Here is an 18236-nt window from a genome sequence, read left to right as displayed (position 1 = left end):
TGCTCTGAACAGCCGGTGTGGATGTGGGAGAGGAAAGATTGAGGACTTTTATTAAGGATAGGAGTTGACGGGCGTGTTCATTGGCTGAGTTGATGTGTAGGTGAGGGCAATGGATTGTTCAGTTTGGAACTGGTATAGGGACTGATGGAAGGAAGGGTTGCAGCCAGAGATGGGAACTTTAAGTGCGAGGCCTTTGGGGATAATGCCAAATGTCAGACAAGCCTGAGAGAATAAAATATGGGAGCGTAATCTGGCTAGGGCGAAGGCATGTTTGCGGAGGGAATGTAAATACAACTTAATGGGGTCGTTGTGGGGGTGTTGTGAGGGTGACATGGTATTAGAAGGTGGAAAGTGTAACATGGGGCTGAAATGAAAATAAAAATATATGGGGAGAGATAAAGGTAAACTAGAAAATAACTGGAGATCTGGTATGAAAAAAAGGCGAAAAAGTGTTGGTAAAAGCTGAGCTATGTTGATCTTGTGGTGAACTTGGGTTGGTAAAGAACGATGTGCACAAAGGTTAGGTGGTTGTGTTGCTGCCAAAACATGTTAAAGGGTGGAGAAATTTGGGAAAATTACGAAAAAAATTGCGTGTGTGTATATATAAAATAGAAAGAAACTTCCACATGGGAAAAATATATTAAAAACAAAGATTCCAAGACTTACCAAGCGGGAAAGCGCCGGTAGATAGGCACAATGAATAAAACACACACACACACACACAGAATTTCGAGCTTTCGCAACCGGCGGCTGCTTCATCAGGAAAGAGGGAAGGAAAAGGAAAGATGAAACGATGTGGGTTTTAAGGGAGAGGGTAAGAAGTCATTCCAATCCCGGGAGCGGAAAGACTTACCTTAGGGGGAAAAAAGGATAGGTATATACTCGCACGCGCGCACACACACACACACACACACACACACACACACACACACACACACACACACACACACACACATCCATCCATACACCATACATACACCCATGTATGTATGTATGTATGTATGTATGTATGTATGTACGTACATACACCCATGTATGTACGTATGTATGGATGGATGTGTGTGCGTGTGCGCGTGCGCGTGCGTGAGTGTATACCTTTCCTTTTTCCCCCTAAGGTAAGTCTTTCCGCTCCCGGGGTTTGAATGACTCCTTACCCTCTCCCTTAAAACCCACATCCTTTCATCTTTTCCTCTTTCCTGACCAAGCTCGAAATGTTTTGTGTGTGTGTTTTTTTATTGTGCCTATCTACCGGCACTTTCCCGCTCGGTAAGTCATGGAATCTTTGTTTTTAATATATTTTTCCCATGTGGAATGTTTCTTTCTATTTTATTTACATCACTTTATACTTGGAAATATAGGTGTGTGTTGTTTTCACTGTTTCCAATTTTTGTTGGCTGTCATAGTTATTCTACCATTAGTCTCTTTCTCAACTTTATCTTAGTTTTTTGTTATCTTATAGTGTGCAGTTAGTTACAGTATGGGCACATTGCAAAGTATCACATTTTATTTACTGGTATATACTTAATATAACTAGCAGAGAATGCATGTGAAATGAGATCATGTGGACCTTTGGAAGAGTTTGGTACTGTGATATCCAAATAAACTAGGTAATTATGTCTTGGTCACATTTTGATTTATTTCAACAGATGATCAGGTTTCATTTTACAGCTATCATCAGATGTTAAAAAGAGCAGCAATGTTCAGGACATAAATCATAAACTGAATGGTTAGTGAGTGGTGCTATACTCTTAGCAAATATTCACTTACCAAATGTCTGCCACTGTTTCTTCTACTAGGGCCGCTGGTAAAAACCTTTGTAATGTTTACACTTTTTTTTAAATATTATACTTCTTGTCAAGCAGTGTTCACAATGAAACCTCTCGTGTATCACCACCCTTTTTAAGATCTGGTTGAGGCTGTAAAGTAGAAATTGGTAATCGGTTCAAATATGTCAGAATGTGAGCATGCATGTGAATTCCTCAGTTTACAAACAGCAATGTACTGATTGCTGTGCTAGCACAGTCTCCACTGGGATTCAACTTCACACCTTTATACACTTACTATATGTGACAAAGCTTATGCACTTATGGTTGTTTCTGGAGCCTTCAGTTGGTGCACAGACTGTGTCGTACATATTCCTGACAAGCAGTGGATAATTATAAGCCACTGTTGCATTACATAAGTCTTGTGATACCCACCTCACTTTGTTCATCTGTAAGACCGAAAAGGCGGCAATGTGTTGTCTATTCAGTATAAATAGCTATTACATTATGATAGTGCAACAGCATACTGGAATATATTTTACTATAAGTGATTGCTGAAGCTTTTTATTGTGAATAACACCCATAAAAAATGGAAAAATTAACTGCTCGTGTTCATTTGTTTATCATATTTCCAGATGTCAAACAAAAATTAAGAAAGTTGCAGGTACCTCTACAGTTTAATACTTGTGAATTTTCTCATTATTTGCAGACATTTACATTGACACAACTGGCCACGCATTCACATATCCCCTTTTTCGTTATGTTGGGGGCTGCCGTGTTGGGTGCTACACGCACTACCCCGTCATTACGTCCGACATGCTGCGACGCGTCAGCGCCCGGACAGTCGCGTACAACAATCGGCGCATCGTTGCCCGGAGCCCTTTCCTCACAGCCGGCAAGCTTCTCTACTACAAGCTGTTTGCATGGGTAACACTTCCAAATGTGAACATTTTAAGTGGTGATACAATGTTTCTTTGTGGATTTATTCATTTTACAGCAACTTTGCCTGCCTACAAATAGGAGGGTGATTCAAATGAAAACCTTAAAGATCCATAAAATTTCAAAACGTTGCGTGATGGAGTTGGTAGGCAGTAGTGCTCCTTGAGGTCCAGAAAGTGAGTAACAAGTGGCAGAGTGATGCTACAATGCAGGAGGAGGCAGCACCACTCCAAACAAGACGGCTGCTCCAGTGCCATCGTGCAAAGTTTTTGAGCAGTGATGTGTCTTTTGTGTAGTGAAACTGTAAAACTAGTTGAAATTCATCACAAGAGCACAGTACAGTGATTTGTGTTTGTGATTGGAGCAAATGTGTGTGTGGTGTAGGAAGTTCAAAAGCGGTGTAATTTCTCTGGAGAATGTGCCAAGACCAGGGCAGGCTCACCGCTAGTGATGGGCGAGAACATTGCATTGGTGGAGGAGCAGACAAAGGAAAACAGCCCATAACTGTGAACAAAATAGCCACAATTTTGAAGATTAGTATTAGTTCAGTCTAGAATATTGTTCACAATGTACTGCTCTTCAGTAAGGTGTCTGCAAGGTGGGTGCCCAGTCAGTTGACTACCAAAATCAAAGGCTATCACTTTGATGCCTGTGAAGTTTCCATGTCAGAGGTGATGCATTTCTGCGAATAATTGTTACGTGTGAGGAGACTTAGGTCTACTATCACCAACAAGAAACGAAAAAGTCAACCAAGGAATGGTGCCACAGCTTTTCGCCAAAATCAAAAAAATTCCCCACTCGGCCGTCTTGTGGAAAAGTCGTGCTCATTCTCTTCAGGGGTGCAAATGGAGTAATGCTGTAGCAGAAACCAGTAATTCTTACTCAAACATGCTGAAAAATCAGCTTTGCTCTGCAATTAGGAGTATTGCTACAGCATGACAACTCCTGACTGCATACAGCTCGTAAGACAGTTGAGACTATTCAGGAAATTAAATTTGAATGTCTTGTACATTCTCCTTATTCACAAGACCTCACGTACAATGAATTTCTTTCATTGTGGTATGTATGCACTTTTGAAGTCATGGAATATGTGCATTCAGTGCCAGGGGGACCACTTCAAAAAATGATGTGTAAGTTTTTTGTTCATTGTTACAAATCAAAATAGTACATCACTTATAAGGTTTTCATTTGCATCACCCTCATACATGTTGCCAGAACTATACTACTTTGCTTGTTATCGGAAATCCGCATTAATCATGATGAGAACTTTTACATCATGTAGGTATTGGCAGAGCCACACATGCATGAAAGTGGTATTAATAATGTACCAATACATTTTATATTACTGGTGCAAAATAAGTCTATTGTAAAATCACTAGTTGATATACAGCATGACAATGATTCAGTACAGCGCTGAATGTACTTTTGGACTCTTGTCCAATGTGCAGTTTGTTTTTAGTGCACACTGCTCGATCAGCTGGTGTGTGAATGTGTCTCACTCAGCCTAGATCCAGCAGGAGCCTGTGTACAGTGTCAGGAACTATGTGAAAAAGGGAAATCAAAGATCTGCTGAGTTTCTTACGAGGAAATGGTTCTGGTGAGAGTACAGTTTCAGTACTCTGTTCTTTGCAATATGCTTTGACTGACTAATGAAGACATATAGTAGCAGTGTTTAAAAAATGACCATTGCAGATTACCAGATGAAATAAGTTCAGTTGACCACATTCGCTTATGTTAACAACCAGGGGATAGCAGTATTTAGTGAACAAAAACTCAGCACACCATCAGCTTTTCGCATGGGAATGGTCCAATCAGAGATGTCAAAACCCACCCTGGAATATTTTATGCAGGAAGAATACAGTGAAAGAAATGCACTGTCAAAATTTTAGCTGCTAAGATGCACTGCAAGCTGCTTCTTTCTTTATTTTTATTTTTTTTAAGAAAAAAAAAGATTTGAAAGTTCTCATTTTTGTCGTACGAACAATTGTGCTTGACAGCAGTTTGTACAGCCCTTCCCCCCAGCTCATAATTTGCCATGACAGCATAGCACCATGTAGTGTTAATATCCGGAGTGACACAAGTGAATTTGAAGCTCCTAAATCATACAAGTAATGTCACGTGTCGCATTATTAATGTTTCAAGTGAGAGGTGGTTCATATTGACAGCTGCATTGTTGCATACATAGATTTTACAAATGTGACTTGTTGAGGAAAATAAATAAAGACATAAATAAAGGCATTATAGATGACTTCCATCAATCGTGACTTCAGTTTATTGAAATGAAATATTCCTTACACATCCATCATTTTATAGCAATTCCTGTGGCACAGCTTTTACAATAATTCGTTTCCTTGTCAGTCCCCAAAGTCCTCATAATGAAGTGAAGTGCCATTTGAATGACGAAAACAAATATTTTCCTTACACCAGGTACACCCATCAAAAGAGAAATTAATGCTTAGGCATGACACTGTAATTCCTACACTGATGAGTTAGAACATTATGACCATCTGCTTAATAGCTTGTTTGTCTGTGGAATGAAATACATCACTGATCCTGTGTATCAGGTATCTTGACACTTTGTTGATAGGATGATGGAGGTATGTGGCATTAGATGTATGCACTCAGGTCATGTAATTTGTGTAAATAATGGGCTGATGATTTATACACACCGTGATAGTACCCGCTAGTGGACCAAATGGGTTCCGTAGCATTTGCATCGGGTGAATTTTATCACAAAGACATCAAGATGAATTCACGGTAATGCCCGTCGTAGCACGGTTCAGGCTCCTAGACAAATATAGTTATACTGCTAAAAGAAGACATTGCCATCAGGGAAAACATGAAGCATGAAGGGATGCAGGTGGTTCACAGTTGTCAGTTTGTCTTCGATTGCTACCACTGTTCTCATGCCGGCCCAGAAGAACGGCTCCCGTAGCGTAATACTGCTCCCACCAACTTGTGTCCATGGCGCACTACATGTTTTGAGCCCCATTCACCTCAGTGACAGCGTTTGTGGAGATTACTATCGACCTAGTGTAGCAAAAATGTGATTCAGCCAAAGAGCCGACACGCTTCCATTGATTGATGGACAAAGCGCGATGGTTCCGTGTGTGTGTGTGTGTGTGTGTGTGTGTGTGTGTGACACACATTTTCTCAGTTATGAAACTGAGAAACATTTTTATTTTTACCAGTGCTGTGCCAAAGCTCATAATACAGCGAATATCATGTGTGGTGAAAGTGCATGCCACGGTTCTCACTTGCTTGCTCTGGCTAGTTCTCTCAGCAGCTGCCATGTGATGACTCGGTGCATCTTTCATGGAAAGATCATTAACCAAGAGGCAATGCGACAGAATTATGCTTATGTTTATTTAGAGTATGCGCACAAAATAATCTCCTTCCGTGTCAAGAGACACTTTGTGGAAACATTGACAGTTGTCAAACTTCAGCTGCAGAAATTCTCAAAATCACAACTTAGGCTGCCAAAGTTCTTGAAATCGGGTGCTGGACATTGTTTTCTAGCTATTCAGGGGTATGAAGGTTGTTTGTATACGTCTTTTATTTTAACATTCTTCAAAGATAAAAAAAAATGCATAGATCAACTACTCTGTTAAGACACCCAACAATACTACCCTACATTGGCGGTGTCTGCTCTTGCATTGTCTTTGTGTGACATAGCCTTAGGTCTTGGTGCTACTTGCTATTTCTTTGAAAAAAGGTTGTTTGCATAGCTATTAGAAGTTACAGTTTCCTGGGGAAAAATTTGTCCCATAATTCGTATTCCACTCTCCAATATTCATACTGTGCAGAGGATCCTGGTGTAATTCAGGAGGATTTTCAGACCTCCCAGATTGACTGTTTTGCGAGTTCTTGAACCCCAGAGAAATGCAGTCATATTTCATCAGAAAAAGAACAGCGTTCCAGGATCAGCCTCTTCATCAAGGTTAGACTTCAGTAGCCAATAGCAATAGTGATGCTGAGCAAAGTTATTTGAATTCCTGCTATTGCTACTTTGTAAGGTTTAAGTTTGAATATGTGAGCAGGTTTGTGAGTAGATGCTGCTAACCCATCATAAGTGCTAAAATTTTTCTGAGAGTTCTTCTCACAGACTCTAGACCTTTGTTTCTGTAATGGGGATCCAGTGTTTCAAAATTTCGGTACTAATCTATGTACTGTCAAATCATGGGGAGGTGTGTACCAGGATGTTTTTGTTTGAAGGGCAAGCTGACACTCCACACATGACTATGGTCTTGCAAAGTTCAGCATAAAAACACTTGCTGGTCTTTTGTGTATATCATAGTGTATGGAATCTATATACACCCACGGGTGCCGACTCTCCAGACTTCCTGAGAGTGCATGTCATTGACGGAAAATGGTATATTTTCAGCGGAATCTCAGTATTTTTTTTTAAATGCTTACCTTTTATTTGTAATTTTTTGTGAATACTGCCTGCGCCATAAGGGACTGTGCTGTGATGAAGTTAAATATTCTGGTATTACAAGGATAAATTGACACCACCGTAGCTCAGTTGGTAACATATTTGTTAGATCAAGAACAACCAAATGATAGGAAAGTAATTTTCCATTGTGTGCATAACCTGAATTTTTATGTGTGCTGTTGTTGTTGTGGTCATCAGTCCTGAGACTGGTTTCATGCAGCTCTCCCTGCTGCACTGTCCTGTGCAAGCTTCTTCATCTCCCAGTACCTACTGCAACCTACATCCTTCTGAATCTGCTTACTGTAGTCATCTCTTGGTCTCCCTCTACGATTTTTACCCTCCATGCTGCCCTCCAATACTAAATTGGTGATCCCTTGATGCCTCAGAACATGTCCTACCAACCGATCCCTTCTTCTGGTCAAGTTGTGCAACAAACTTCTCTTCTCCCCAGTCCTATTCAATACTTCCTCATTAGTTATGTGATCTACCCATCTAATCTTCAGCATTCTTCTGTAGCACCACATTTCAAAAGCTTCTATTCTCTTCTTGTCCAAACTATTTATCGTCCATGTTTCACTTCCATACATGGCTACACTCCATACAAATACTTTCAGATATGACTTCCTGACACTTAAATCTATATTCGATGTTAACAAATGTCTCTTCTTAAGAAACGCTTTCCTTGCCATTGCCAGTCTACATTTTATATCCTCTCTACTTCGACCATCATCAGTTATTTTGCTCCCCAAATAGCAAAACTCCTTTACTATTTTAAGTGTGTCATTTCCTAATCTAATTCCATCAGCCTCACCTGACTTAATTCGACTACATTCCATTAACCTCATTTTGCTCTTGTTGATGTTCATCTTATATCCTCCTTTCAAGACACTAACCATTCCGTTCAACTGCTCTTCCAAGTCCTTTGCTGTCTCTGACAGAATTACAATGTCATCGGCAAACCCCAAAGTTTTTATTTCTTCTCCATGGATTTTAATACCTACTCCGAATTTTTCTTTTGTTTCCTTCACTGCTTGCTCAATATACAGATTAAATAACATCGGGAGAGATCACAACCCTGTCTCACTCCCTTCCCAACCACTGCTTCCCTTTCATGCCCCTCGACTCTTATAACTGCCATCTGGTTTCTGTACAAATTGTAAATAGCCTTTCGCTCCCTGTATTTTACCCCTGCCACCTTCAGAATTTGAAAGAGAGTATTCCAGTCAACATTGTCAAAAGCTTTCTCTAAGTCTACAAATGCTAGAAACGTAGGTTTGCCCTTCCTTAATCTAGCTTCTAACCTCCAAAAATGCTAATGTAATATTGTCACTATAACAGAAAACTATACAAGGAAGAGGTACTACAATAATTAGTAAGATGTAATAACTGATTGCTTTTATGCAAGTATTTGGGACTCTAATATTGGCGAGGATTGCGACTAGAACAGTGTTGCTATTTTGAGTGTTGTGATGTTTTATTGTTTCCAATGATGTCATAAAAGAATTACTGTGTAATTGCTTTTAAATACTAATCTTTTGGTCAAAGCTTTTTCTAATTTCTTAATACTTGTTTCAACTGGAACTGACGTCAACAGGTGTACGGTGCAGCTGGACGCTCATCAGAAATAGTGATGGTAAATTCAAGTTGGACAGAAGAACACATCAACGAACTCTGGCAATGTCCCTTGCGAACACACAGAGTTTACCCACCGTGTGATGTGGAGGATCTAAAGAATATTCCAATTGACAATGACAGAGATGCAGGAATTCCTAGTTCATTAGATGGTAATACCACAGTTGCAAATATACTTTTATACTAGAAGAGACATTTAAAATTTCTCAATTACAAAAGTAACATGACGATGTATGAAGCTTTCTGTTATTAGAAGAGCCAGACCGCAAATTTTATGAACTACATTCTGGCATCCTAGAAGTTTTCTGAAATATTTTTCTCTTTCGTGATGATGGCAATGGCACTCTCTCATTGACTGAATTTTTATCAGGCTTGGTGGCAGCTCCAGGAGCAGAGTGAAGCAATTTTGGTTATGGCAGCTACTTTTTAACTTTCTCCAACATATCATTCTCTCCTTCTGGATGAAGGAACAATTAGTTCAAAAGGGTATCATACTGTTTGTACGTGTGTGTGTGTGTGTGTGTGTGTGTGTGTGTGTTGGCGATACTAAAATTTTATCTCATGAGGATAAGTACTGACCAGTAGTTCTGTCTCATAATTTCACAGTTTTCTAACACATCCTACAGTCCCACAACAGTTCTGACTCCACCCTTTCTGTGACCATACTTCGTGTCCCCTCTTTTCCACTGTCACATCTAAAATTTGCTTCTCACTACTTTGCAACTGTTTTGCTAGTTTAGTTTATAAATCTGTGGACTCTCATCCATTCTCTTTTCTCATATGTCTTCCTCTCCTCTCACTATCCGAATTTTTCCAATATGTTTTCATATCTTATGAATACTCAATGTGTAACACATTATAATTACCCAATATTTTTGTTAAAAGTTGTGCACGAAATGGTACTACTTGTATGTTTTTACATGATTGACGGTATATTTAAAGTCACAGCATTACAAACATTACTTTTACTATAAGAACCATCAATTATTATATGTATCACAGCATTGTAGTTGGTAAATGATTTATCTTCATAAAGGGTGACAGTTATTGAACTATATGAGAAAAATGTAAATTAGTTACAAACTACAACATGCACACACTGTATTCAACATGTAAACATCACTACAGATATTCAGATTTAGGGTGTGATATGTTCGATATGCCTGCCATCATTGCTGATGATGTGGCGCAGAGTGGAGCACATGACTGCTTTTGCAGGTAGCCCTTCCTTTCATGGGATAAGTCATGCCTCTATTTCCTCCACCAGCTCTCCAGTTTCTTCTGTTCCTTTACCCCATGGTGTCCTGCTCTGATGACAACCATGGAGGTAGTTGTCGAAAGCTTGGAGTTTTATCCTGAATTGACGCGGCATTACACCGAGAGATTTTTATTCAAGAAATATGTCACTAAAGACTTCGTAGCCATTCCAAATGCCTAGCGCCTGACGGATTCCAAACCTAAAACCTCCTTTCTGGTCACCATGGCCAGTTATATCGTCATGCACAATTACTTCACCTCTGAAGGCATCACCTGCAAACAAATCTATGGTAATGCAAAGAGCACCCGTGTGACACCATCCTATGCCAACCTGTCCGTGGGCCCTCTAGAGAAATACTTCGTGACAACCCAGACCATCCAGAATCCTAAACTCTTTAACTGTTTCAAATTCACTGCTGACATCTTCATGGCCTGGATGGAGGGTGAAGATGCTCTATCCACATTCCTCCAGAACCTCAACACCTTCTCCTCCATTTGCTTCACCTTGTCATCCTCAACACAACAAGCAACCTTCCTCGATGTTGACCTCAACCTCAAAGGGGCTGCACCCGTACCTCCATCCATAGCAGTCCTATCAACTACCAGCAATACCTCTACATTAATAACAGCCATTCATTCCACACCAAGAAGTCCCTTTCATACAGCCTAGCCTCCCAACCCTGTCAACTGTCCCTCCCTAAACATGCAAGGGGTCACACTAAGGCTTTGACCGACTGAAACTACCGTGCCATCCTGGTACAGAAACAGATCTCCTATGCCTTATCTCTCCAGCCACCTACTCTGTCCCACATTCCCACTATCCGGTCACAAAGGTGCACTATCCTCTTGATTCAGTTGCTCCAGTCCTGGTTGATGCTGAATCAAATTCTCCACCAGGGTTATTACTACCTTTTGCCATGCCCTGAAATGTCAAATATCCTACTTATTATCCTTGGCCACCCCCTTCCACAGTAGTATTCTGCTACCCACCAAACATACGCAGCCTTGTCAATCCATACTCCACACTCCAATCCTGCTACATGGCTCATACCCCTGCAACAGACCTAGACATTTTACCAGCACCATCTACTGCAGTCCAGTCACAGCCATCACCTGTCCAGTCAAAGTCAAGGCTAACTGTGAAAGCACCATGCGATCTGAAAGCTGAGCTGTAACCACTGTATGTGTTCTACATGGACACGACTACCAAGAAGCTGTCTGTCCGCATGAATGGCATCGACAAAATGTGGCTAAGAAACAGCTGGACCGACGAGATGCTGAGCACACTGACCAACACAACGTTTTTCACTTCAGTGACTGCTTCACAATCTGCGCCATCTGGGTCCTTCCAACCAACATCAGTTTCTGAAATGTCCGGATGGGAACTCTCCCTTCAATATATCCTATGTTCTTATAACCTCCATAATCTCAACCTTCATTAGTCATTGTCCTATCCCCATCCCTGTTCCCATTCAAGGACTACATAGGCTTCTATACCACCAACGTACCCACAGCCTTCTTTTGCAGCTTTTGGCTGAAAGCTTACTTCTTTAGCAGTGTTGTTTGTCTGTTAGCACTGACAGTTCTACACAAGCGCCACTGCTCTTAGTTCTTAATCGAGGGCCATTGGCCACCATGTTGTCCATAGTGAGAGGTAATGCCTCAAGTTTTGTATTCTCAGCACACTCTTGACATTAGGGATCACAGAATACTCAGTTCCCTAACGATTTATGAAATGAAATGTCCTGTGCATCGAGCTCCAACTGCCATACCGAGTTCAAAGTCTGTTAATTCCCAGCGTGTGCCCATAATCACTTTGGAAGCCTTTCCACATGAATCATCTGAGTACAAATGACAGCTCTGTCACTGCACTGCTCTTTTATACCTTGTGTACGCCATACTATTGCCATCTATATTGCATATTGTTATCCCATGACTTCTTTGTCACCTCAGTGTAATTAATGTTAGTACATTTGATTTCTACGTGTCTCATAATATTGAACGGTACGTAGCTCCATGGAATAATACCATTACAAAAATATGTATTTTTTTCTCACAGTTATGGCTGGTAGTCCGGAAATGTCAAAATTTTGCAGAATATTAGAGATGATATGACACAAGCAAGCGCACACATTAAAAACAAGCTGTTCATTAAATAAATTTCCAGTGCAGATTGAAATGTTGGTCATGTCAGCAGTATCCTTAACAAGCATAGTTTTGTCATCTGCCGTTTATAGTGACTAAATTCAGATCATTACAGTAATGGAAATGCCATGAAAATGGCAGAGTGTGTAAACACACTTCAAAGCATATATGAGAATTCAGTCATGGTTGCAATAAAGATGGATGTATTAGTTCTTCATTTATGACAATCTATGAAAATTACAAAACCCAGAACAAATCGAAAATTAAAAAACCCAGAACAAATGTAATGGTCATATACAAAAATTCTGTGGTTGGGCGAGGGGGGTGGGGGTGGGGGGAGACTGTAACGAGAGGGGGAACGCACTCCCATAGTATGAAGTATAAAATTTAACACTTACCGAACTACGGGCGAATAATCATCTTGTGAAATGATCTCAAACGCATAAAATTACATCCAGCAGAGTATGGGCCAAGCGCATGTATAACAGAAAAATACAGAACATTGCCGATAGCCGCAGTCTGTACCTAAAACAAGAACGACATCATGTCTTATACAAGAATATTACCAATAACCATAAAAGAGAAACAGGCAAAAGCCTACCTTGTGAAGGTTTGCAGTAATGTGGTAACCCACCATAAGCCAATAATGGTAATGAAAGAGATCTTTCATATGGGAACATCAAATGTGACTTTTTTAAAATAGAGATTCTGTCAACAGCATAAAATTAATCTACAGGAGGAAAACAATACTGTTTATATATAAACTGTATCTTTAGACAACAGGAGGAAGCAAACTGTCTGCATGTCAAGAGAGCCAAGACACACGTTATTTGATTTACTATTTGGAGACAACAATCCTTAAACACACAATAGGATGAGCTTACACCTATCATATGAAAAGTGCTTGATTTTTTAACGATAACAGTTCATTTAAAAGCCTCAGCGATTTGAAGTGAATATGTTTCGAAATTTTGAATTTTTCTAGCAAATTTAATTTTCGCCTATTTTCTATGTGCAGGATTATAAGATTTTCCAAACTAAGAGACTGATAGTCTGAAACTTTTATATGTTCAGTGAAGGGAAATAGTTTTTAATTTGCCATTTTTTCATTGGTAAATGATCTCTCCTTCTGTCCGATTCAGATGGATGTTCTGAGCACCTAATTTTATAAAGCCCTGATTTAAAAAATAATGATTAATGGGGTGCTAATTATAGGGGAGAGCATACTGAATCGAGCTATCTCAAGAAAAACAATTTGGATATTAGTAACCTCACATACATCACACGTGGGGGGAGGAGGAGCGGCCCAGGTTTGCAAGGCATTTTTGTATTCGAAATGAAGCCAGTGCACCAATGGTGAGATGTATTCCTTTGTCTGAGCTACATAACAAAAATTGTTCCATTCTTTCCTAATAGTGTTCTCAGAAAGCAGCAGCTCACAAATTTTTACAACAGCAGCTTGAAAATAACTAAGCTTGTAGCGCCTCAGATGATTGCAGGTTGAATGTGTAGCAGACACACTGGTGCAAGGTTTTCTAAAGATATTGAAAGAAATTCTATTGTCCATGAGTTGCAAATAAAGATCTAAATAGTTTAAGATCCTCTCACAGTTCGTGACGTAATGCATAAAAGTTAGTTTTGGATGTAGGCAGTTAAACACTGCAGTGAGGGGGTTTATGTCACCTTCATTACTCTTGAAGGTAATGAAAATATGTTGATATTTTTTATATAGGGTGATCTACTTGCTAAAAGGGGACTCCCATTTGAAAAACCCGGATTCTATGCGATTCACAAAGATGTCAGCCAGGAACATGGAAAGGCAACTCCACACTGCCAAACCATTACCTTGTTTGTAAATAGTGTTGTTCAGTGAAAAGTAATTGTGGGAAGTGAGCACCTCTAAGAGAGAAATAATCTTTGTGCGTTACGTAGCTTAGAGAAATGGATGCAGCCCATCGTTTAGTGCACTGGTTACATTCCAAACACAAAAATACCTTGCAGACCTGGGCCACCCCAACCCCCCTCCCCATTTCTGAGGTATGTGAGGTTACACGAGTCACGAGTTACAATTTTACATTTAGACCATTTTTCTTATAATTTAGCAAAGTTATTTAAGGGGGGTAGGACGTCAAACGGGAAGACTTGGAGTAGGAGAGACACACCACAGGAATTTTTAATAAAACTTTGTCAGAATGACCAAAAATGATTCAGGATTTACACTTATAGTGGTGGAAGTTCAAAAATATAATAAAATAATCTATTTTTTTACATTTGTATTTCACCTTTTGTTCACTTACCATTGGCTGCATTTGTTGCTATAGGTACACTTTTCTTCATATGTAAGGGAGAGTCTTCGATGAATTTTGCACAGCATACAAACCATACTTACAGGTGTATGAAACTCTAGAATTTTCCAAATCTATTAAAAACTGTGGTAAAAATTGAGATAATTAACTATAAAATTTGAGTTTTTTTCTAAACATGAAGTTTAAAATGTAACAGCACATCACTTTTTTCATAAATTAAATAATTTCTAGAGTTTCATACATCTGTAAGTATGTTTTGTATTCTGTGCAAAATTCATCGAATAATCTCTCTTACTTATGAAGAAATGTGTACCTATAGCAACAAATGCAGCCAATAGAAGTGAAAAAATGAAATTTCACATGTAAAAAAAAATTATTTTGTTATTTTCTTGAACTTCCGCTGCTATGATTGTGAATCCTGAATCCTTCCTGTTCATGCTGACAAAGTTTTATGAATTTATTCGTAAAAGTATAGACAGTGGAAATTAAAATGTCCTGTGGTGTGTCTGCTGCTCCAAGAAGGCCCGTTGAACGTCCTACTCCCCTTAAACAAACTAATGTCCAAATTGTTTCTCCCTGGGATTGCTCATTTCAGTATGCTCTTTCCCATAATGAGCAATCCATTAACTTTCTTGTTTTTTAAATTGTAGGTTTATAAAATTAGGTGCTCTGTATGTCCAGCTAGATATATGGGACAGATGGCGAGGTCATTTACCATTAGATTCAGCAAATACTTGCTAAAGAAAAGTGGGCAAATTAAAAACTATTCTCCTTCGCTGGACATCCAAAAGCTTCAGACTATCATTTCCCTAGTTTGGAAAATCTTGTAATCCTGCATGTAGAAAATAAAGGGTGAAAAGTAAGTTTACTTGAGGAATTCAAAATTTCGAAGTATATTTGCTTCAAATCACTGAGACTTTTAAACGAACAATTATCGTAAAAAACAATCGGGAGTTCTTTGATGCACATCTTCAAGTAAGTTTATTAATTTACATTAGTTCAGAAACTGAGTGGAGTCAGACCAGCGCTAGCACTTAAGATCATGCATATATGACAGATGTAAACAGGCCCTATTTTGTGTTTAAGAGGCATCACCTCCATATGGTAAAGCAAATAATGTGTCTCTTAGCTCTTTCGACATGCAGACAGTTTGCATCCTCCTGTTGTACAGAGACATGGTTCATGTATTTTAACAGTGTTGTTTTCCTTCCTGCAGGTCGTTTTTATGCTGTTGACAGAACTCATATTTTTAAAGAGTCACATTTGATCTTACCATGTGAGAGTTTTTTGTTACCATTATTGGCTTATGGTGTATTATCACATTACTGTAAACCTTTACAATGCAAGCATTTGCCTGTTCATTGTTGGTAACTCTCTTGTATATGACCTAATGTTGTTCTTGTTTTATCTACAAATTGCAACCACCAGCAATGTTCCATGCTTTAGTGTTATAAAAGTGCTTGACCCATTCTTTTCTGGGTGTAATTGTATATCTTTGAGGGGGTGATTATTAAGTGTTAAATTTCCCATTTTGTATTATGGCAAAATCAGATGCTATACAACTAGCAGACCAGAAAGGAAAAAAATAATACTCCTGCAAAGTGTTTCTACATCCATCCAGCCAACAAATGCCTTAGTCTTCATCTGACAGCAGTAAATGCTCTAAGAAATCGAACAAAGGCATATGGTCTTCTCCTTATACGACTCAGAGATCCTCTTCAACAGTTTTGCCATGTGGTATCCTCACCTGGCCAATCTCCATTCCATCAGTGTGCACTGCCTACAATTTTTCTGCCCTTGAATCCACAAGCTGACCGAGGGAGAATGCAGATGTGTCTGTAGATTTCATGAAACAGGAATCTCCAGCCTCTATACCCTATAGCAGTGAGTCTTCAAAGGCTGGCACTTGGCAGCCGCTGAGGTGACACCCCTTCATTTTTTCTTTATTCCCCTTTCCTCATCATGACTCTCCTCCAAAAGAACGTTCACGGCCTTAGATGCAACAAGGAGGAATTACAGCTGCTCCTGGAATCGCAGCATCCACTTGTTCTCTGTCTTCAGGAAACAAAATTGCATCCTCACGATAGTTTTGACCTCTCGCATTTGTTTCAGTCCTCTTTCACCTTTCCCCTGAGGACAGCATTCCATCTCGTGGGGGGAGTCATGCTGCTCATCTGGTATGATGTTCATAGCCAAACTGTCTCACTGAACAGTGGACCGCAAGCTGTTGCATTCCACATTTTCCTTCCTTGTTTCACCTTTTCTCTTTGTGACATCAACATCCCTCCATCATTTGCTGTCACTAGGGCAGACTTACACCAGCTTTTTGGTCAGCTCCCTCACCCCTTTTTGCTGCTTAGTGACTTCAGTGCCCACAATCACCTTTGGGGTTCTCCGAGAACCTGTCTGAGAGGTTCCCTCTTCTGACATTCTTAATAAACTCGACCTCATCTGTCTTAACACTGGACCACCCACGTTCCTTTCAGACTCTGCACACATCTATCCCGATGTCGACATGTACCCAAGCGACAGTTTCCCGTGCCCTATCCGTTTGCTAACTCCTACCCCACCTGCATATAAACCCAATTAGCTGCTTTCTAAGGCCGACTGGAGACTTGCCTTCCTGGCAACCTTCGATGAACAAAATTTCCCCAGTTATGATGATCAGGTAGAGTACCTTATAAATGTTATCCTTACTGCCACAGAATGTTCCATACCTCGCACTTCATCATTACCGTGCTATGTCCTGGTCCCCTGGTAGACTGAGATGTCCCACGATGCGATTTGTATGCTCTCCACGTTTTTAACAGTCATCCTGCAATGGCAAACTGTATTTGTTTTAAACTATTATGTGCACAGTGTTGTTGCATCCTTTGGGATAGCAAAATAGCTGGCCGGATTTTATTTACTACTTCTTTTAACAGTTTCACTCCTTCTTCTATTGCACGGTGCAACCTTTGTTGGCTCTTTGGGACGAAGGTCCATTCCCCTATTTCCAGCCTGACCATAGCAGATGATGTCATTATGGTCCCTATTGCTCTCTCCAGTACCTTGGGCCACTATTGATTTTGAGCTCCACCCCGTGTCAGCCCACTTTCCTCCCTCAGAAATGAGTGGAGGAGGCTCAGAGTGATATCCTTCTCCTTTAAGAATTGTGAATGCTGTGATGCCTCTTTACTATGAGGGATCTGGACCATGTACTCACTTCATTCAGATTTTCTGGACAGTATTCTCATTCAGACGTTGCGGCACCTTTCTGTTACAGCCAAGTATTTTCTGCTTTGTGCATACAATTGCATTTGGGCAGATGGCACGTCTCCCAGATGCTGGCATAAAGCCACTGTCATACCCACACCTAAGCCCAGTAAGGACAAACACCTTTCTTCTAGCTACCACCCCATTTCTTTCACCAGCTGTGTTTGGAAGGTGATGCAATGTATGACTCGTACCTGTGGCTGGCATGGTGGTTCGAGTCTCGCAACCTACTAACCACTGCACAGTGTGGATTTCGAGCACACCATTGACCATCTTGTGACTTTGTCAACCCAAGTTGTGAATGGTTTTCAGTGGAAATACCAGACTGTGACCGTTTCTCTTGATTTAAAGAAAGCCTAAAACATCTGCTGGAGGACTGGCATCCTCTGTACTCTATACGTGTGGGTTTCCTGAGGTTGCTTGCCCTATTTCCATCAAGAATTTTTAAAAGACCGAGTTGCCAAGGTATGTGTGGCTTCAGCCTTTATCTGGGAGAATGGGGTG

The 18236-nt window shown here is 40.1% G+C and overlaps 1 protein-coding gene across 1 annotated transcript in view; it reads left to right on the top strand.

The window, feature by feature from the left end:
* Window positions 1–18236, top strand: part of LOC126285027 (GDP-Man:Man(3)GlcNAc(2)-PP-Dol alpha-1,2-mannosyltransferase) — a 62356-nt gene that overhangs the window by 16193 nt on the left and 27927 nt on the right. Inside the window, exons 5-6 of the mRNA XM_049984351.1 lie at window positions 2473–2690; window positions 8732–8921. Coding sequence (XP_049840308.1) covers window positions 2473–2690; window positions 8732–8921 — 408 coding nt within the window. The remainder of the gene's footprint in view (window positions 1–2472; window positions 2691–8731; window positions 8922–18236) is intronic.

This window comes from Schistocerca gregaria, chromosome 8 (assembly GCF_023897955.1).
Source record: "Schistocerca gregaria isolate iqSchGreg1 chromosome 8, iqSchGreg1.2, whole genome shotgun sequence".
In the NCBI taxonomy this organism is placed as follows: Eukaryota; Metazoa; Arthropoda; class Insecta; order Orthoptera; family Acrididae; genus Schistocerca; species Schistocerca gregaria.
Note: the sequence above shows the minus strand (reverse complement) of the source record. Positions and strands in the feature narration are given on the sequence as shown.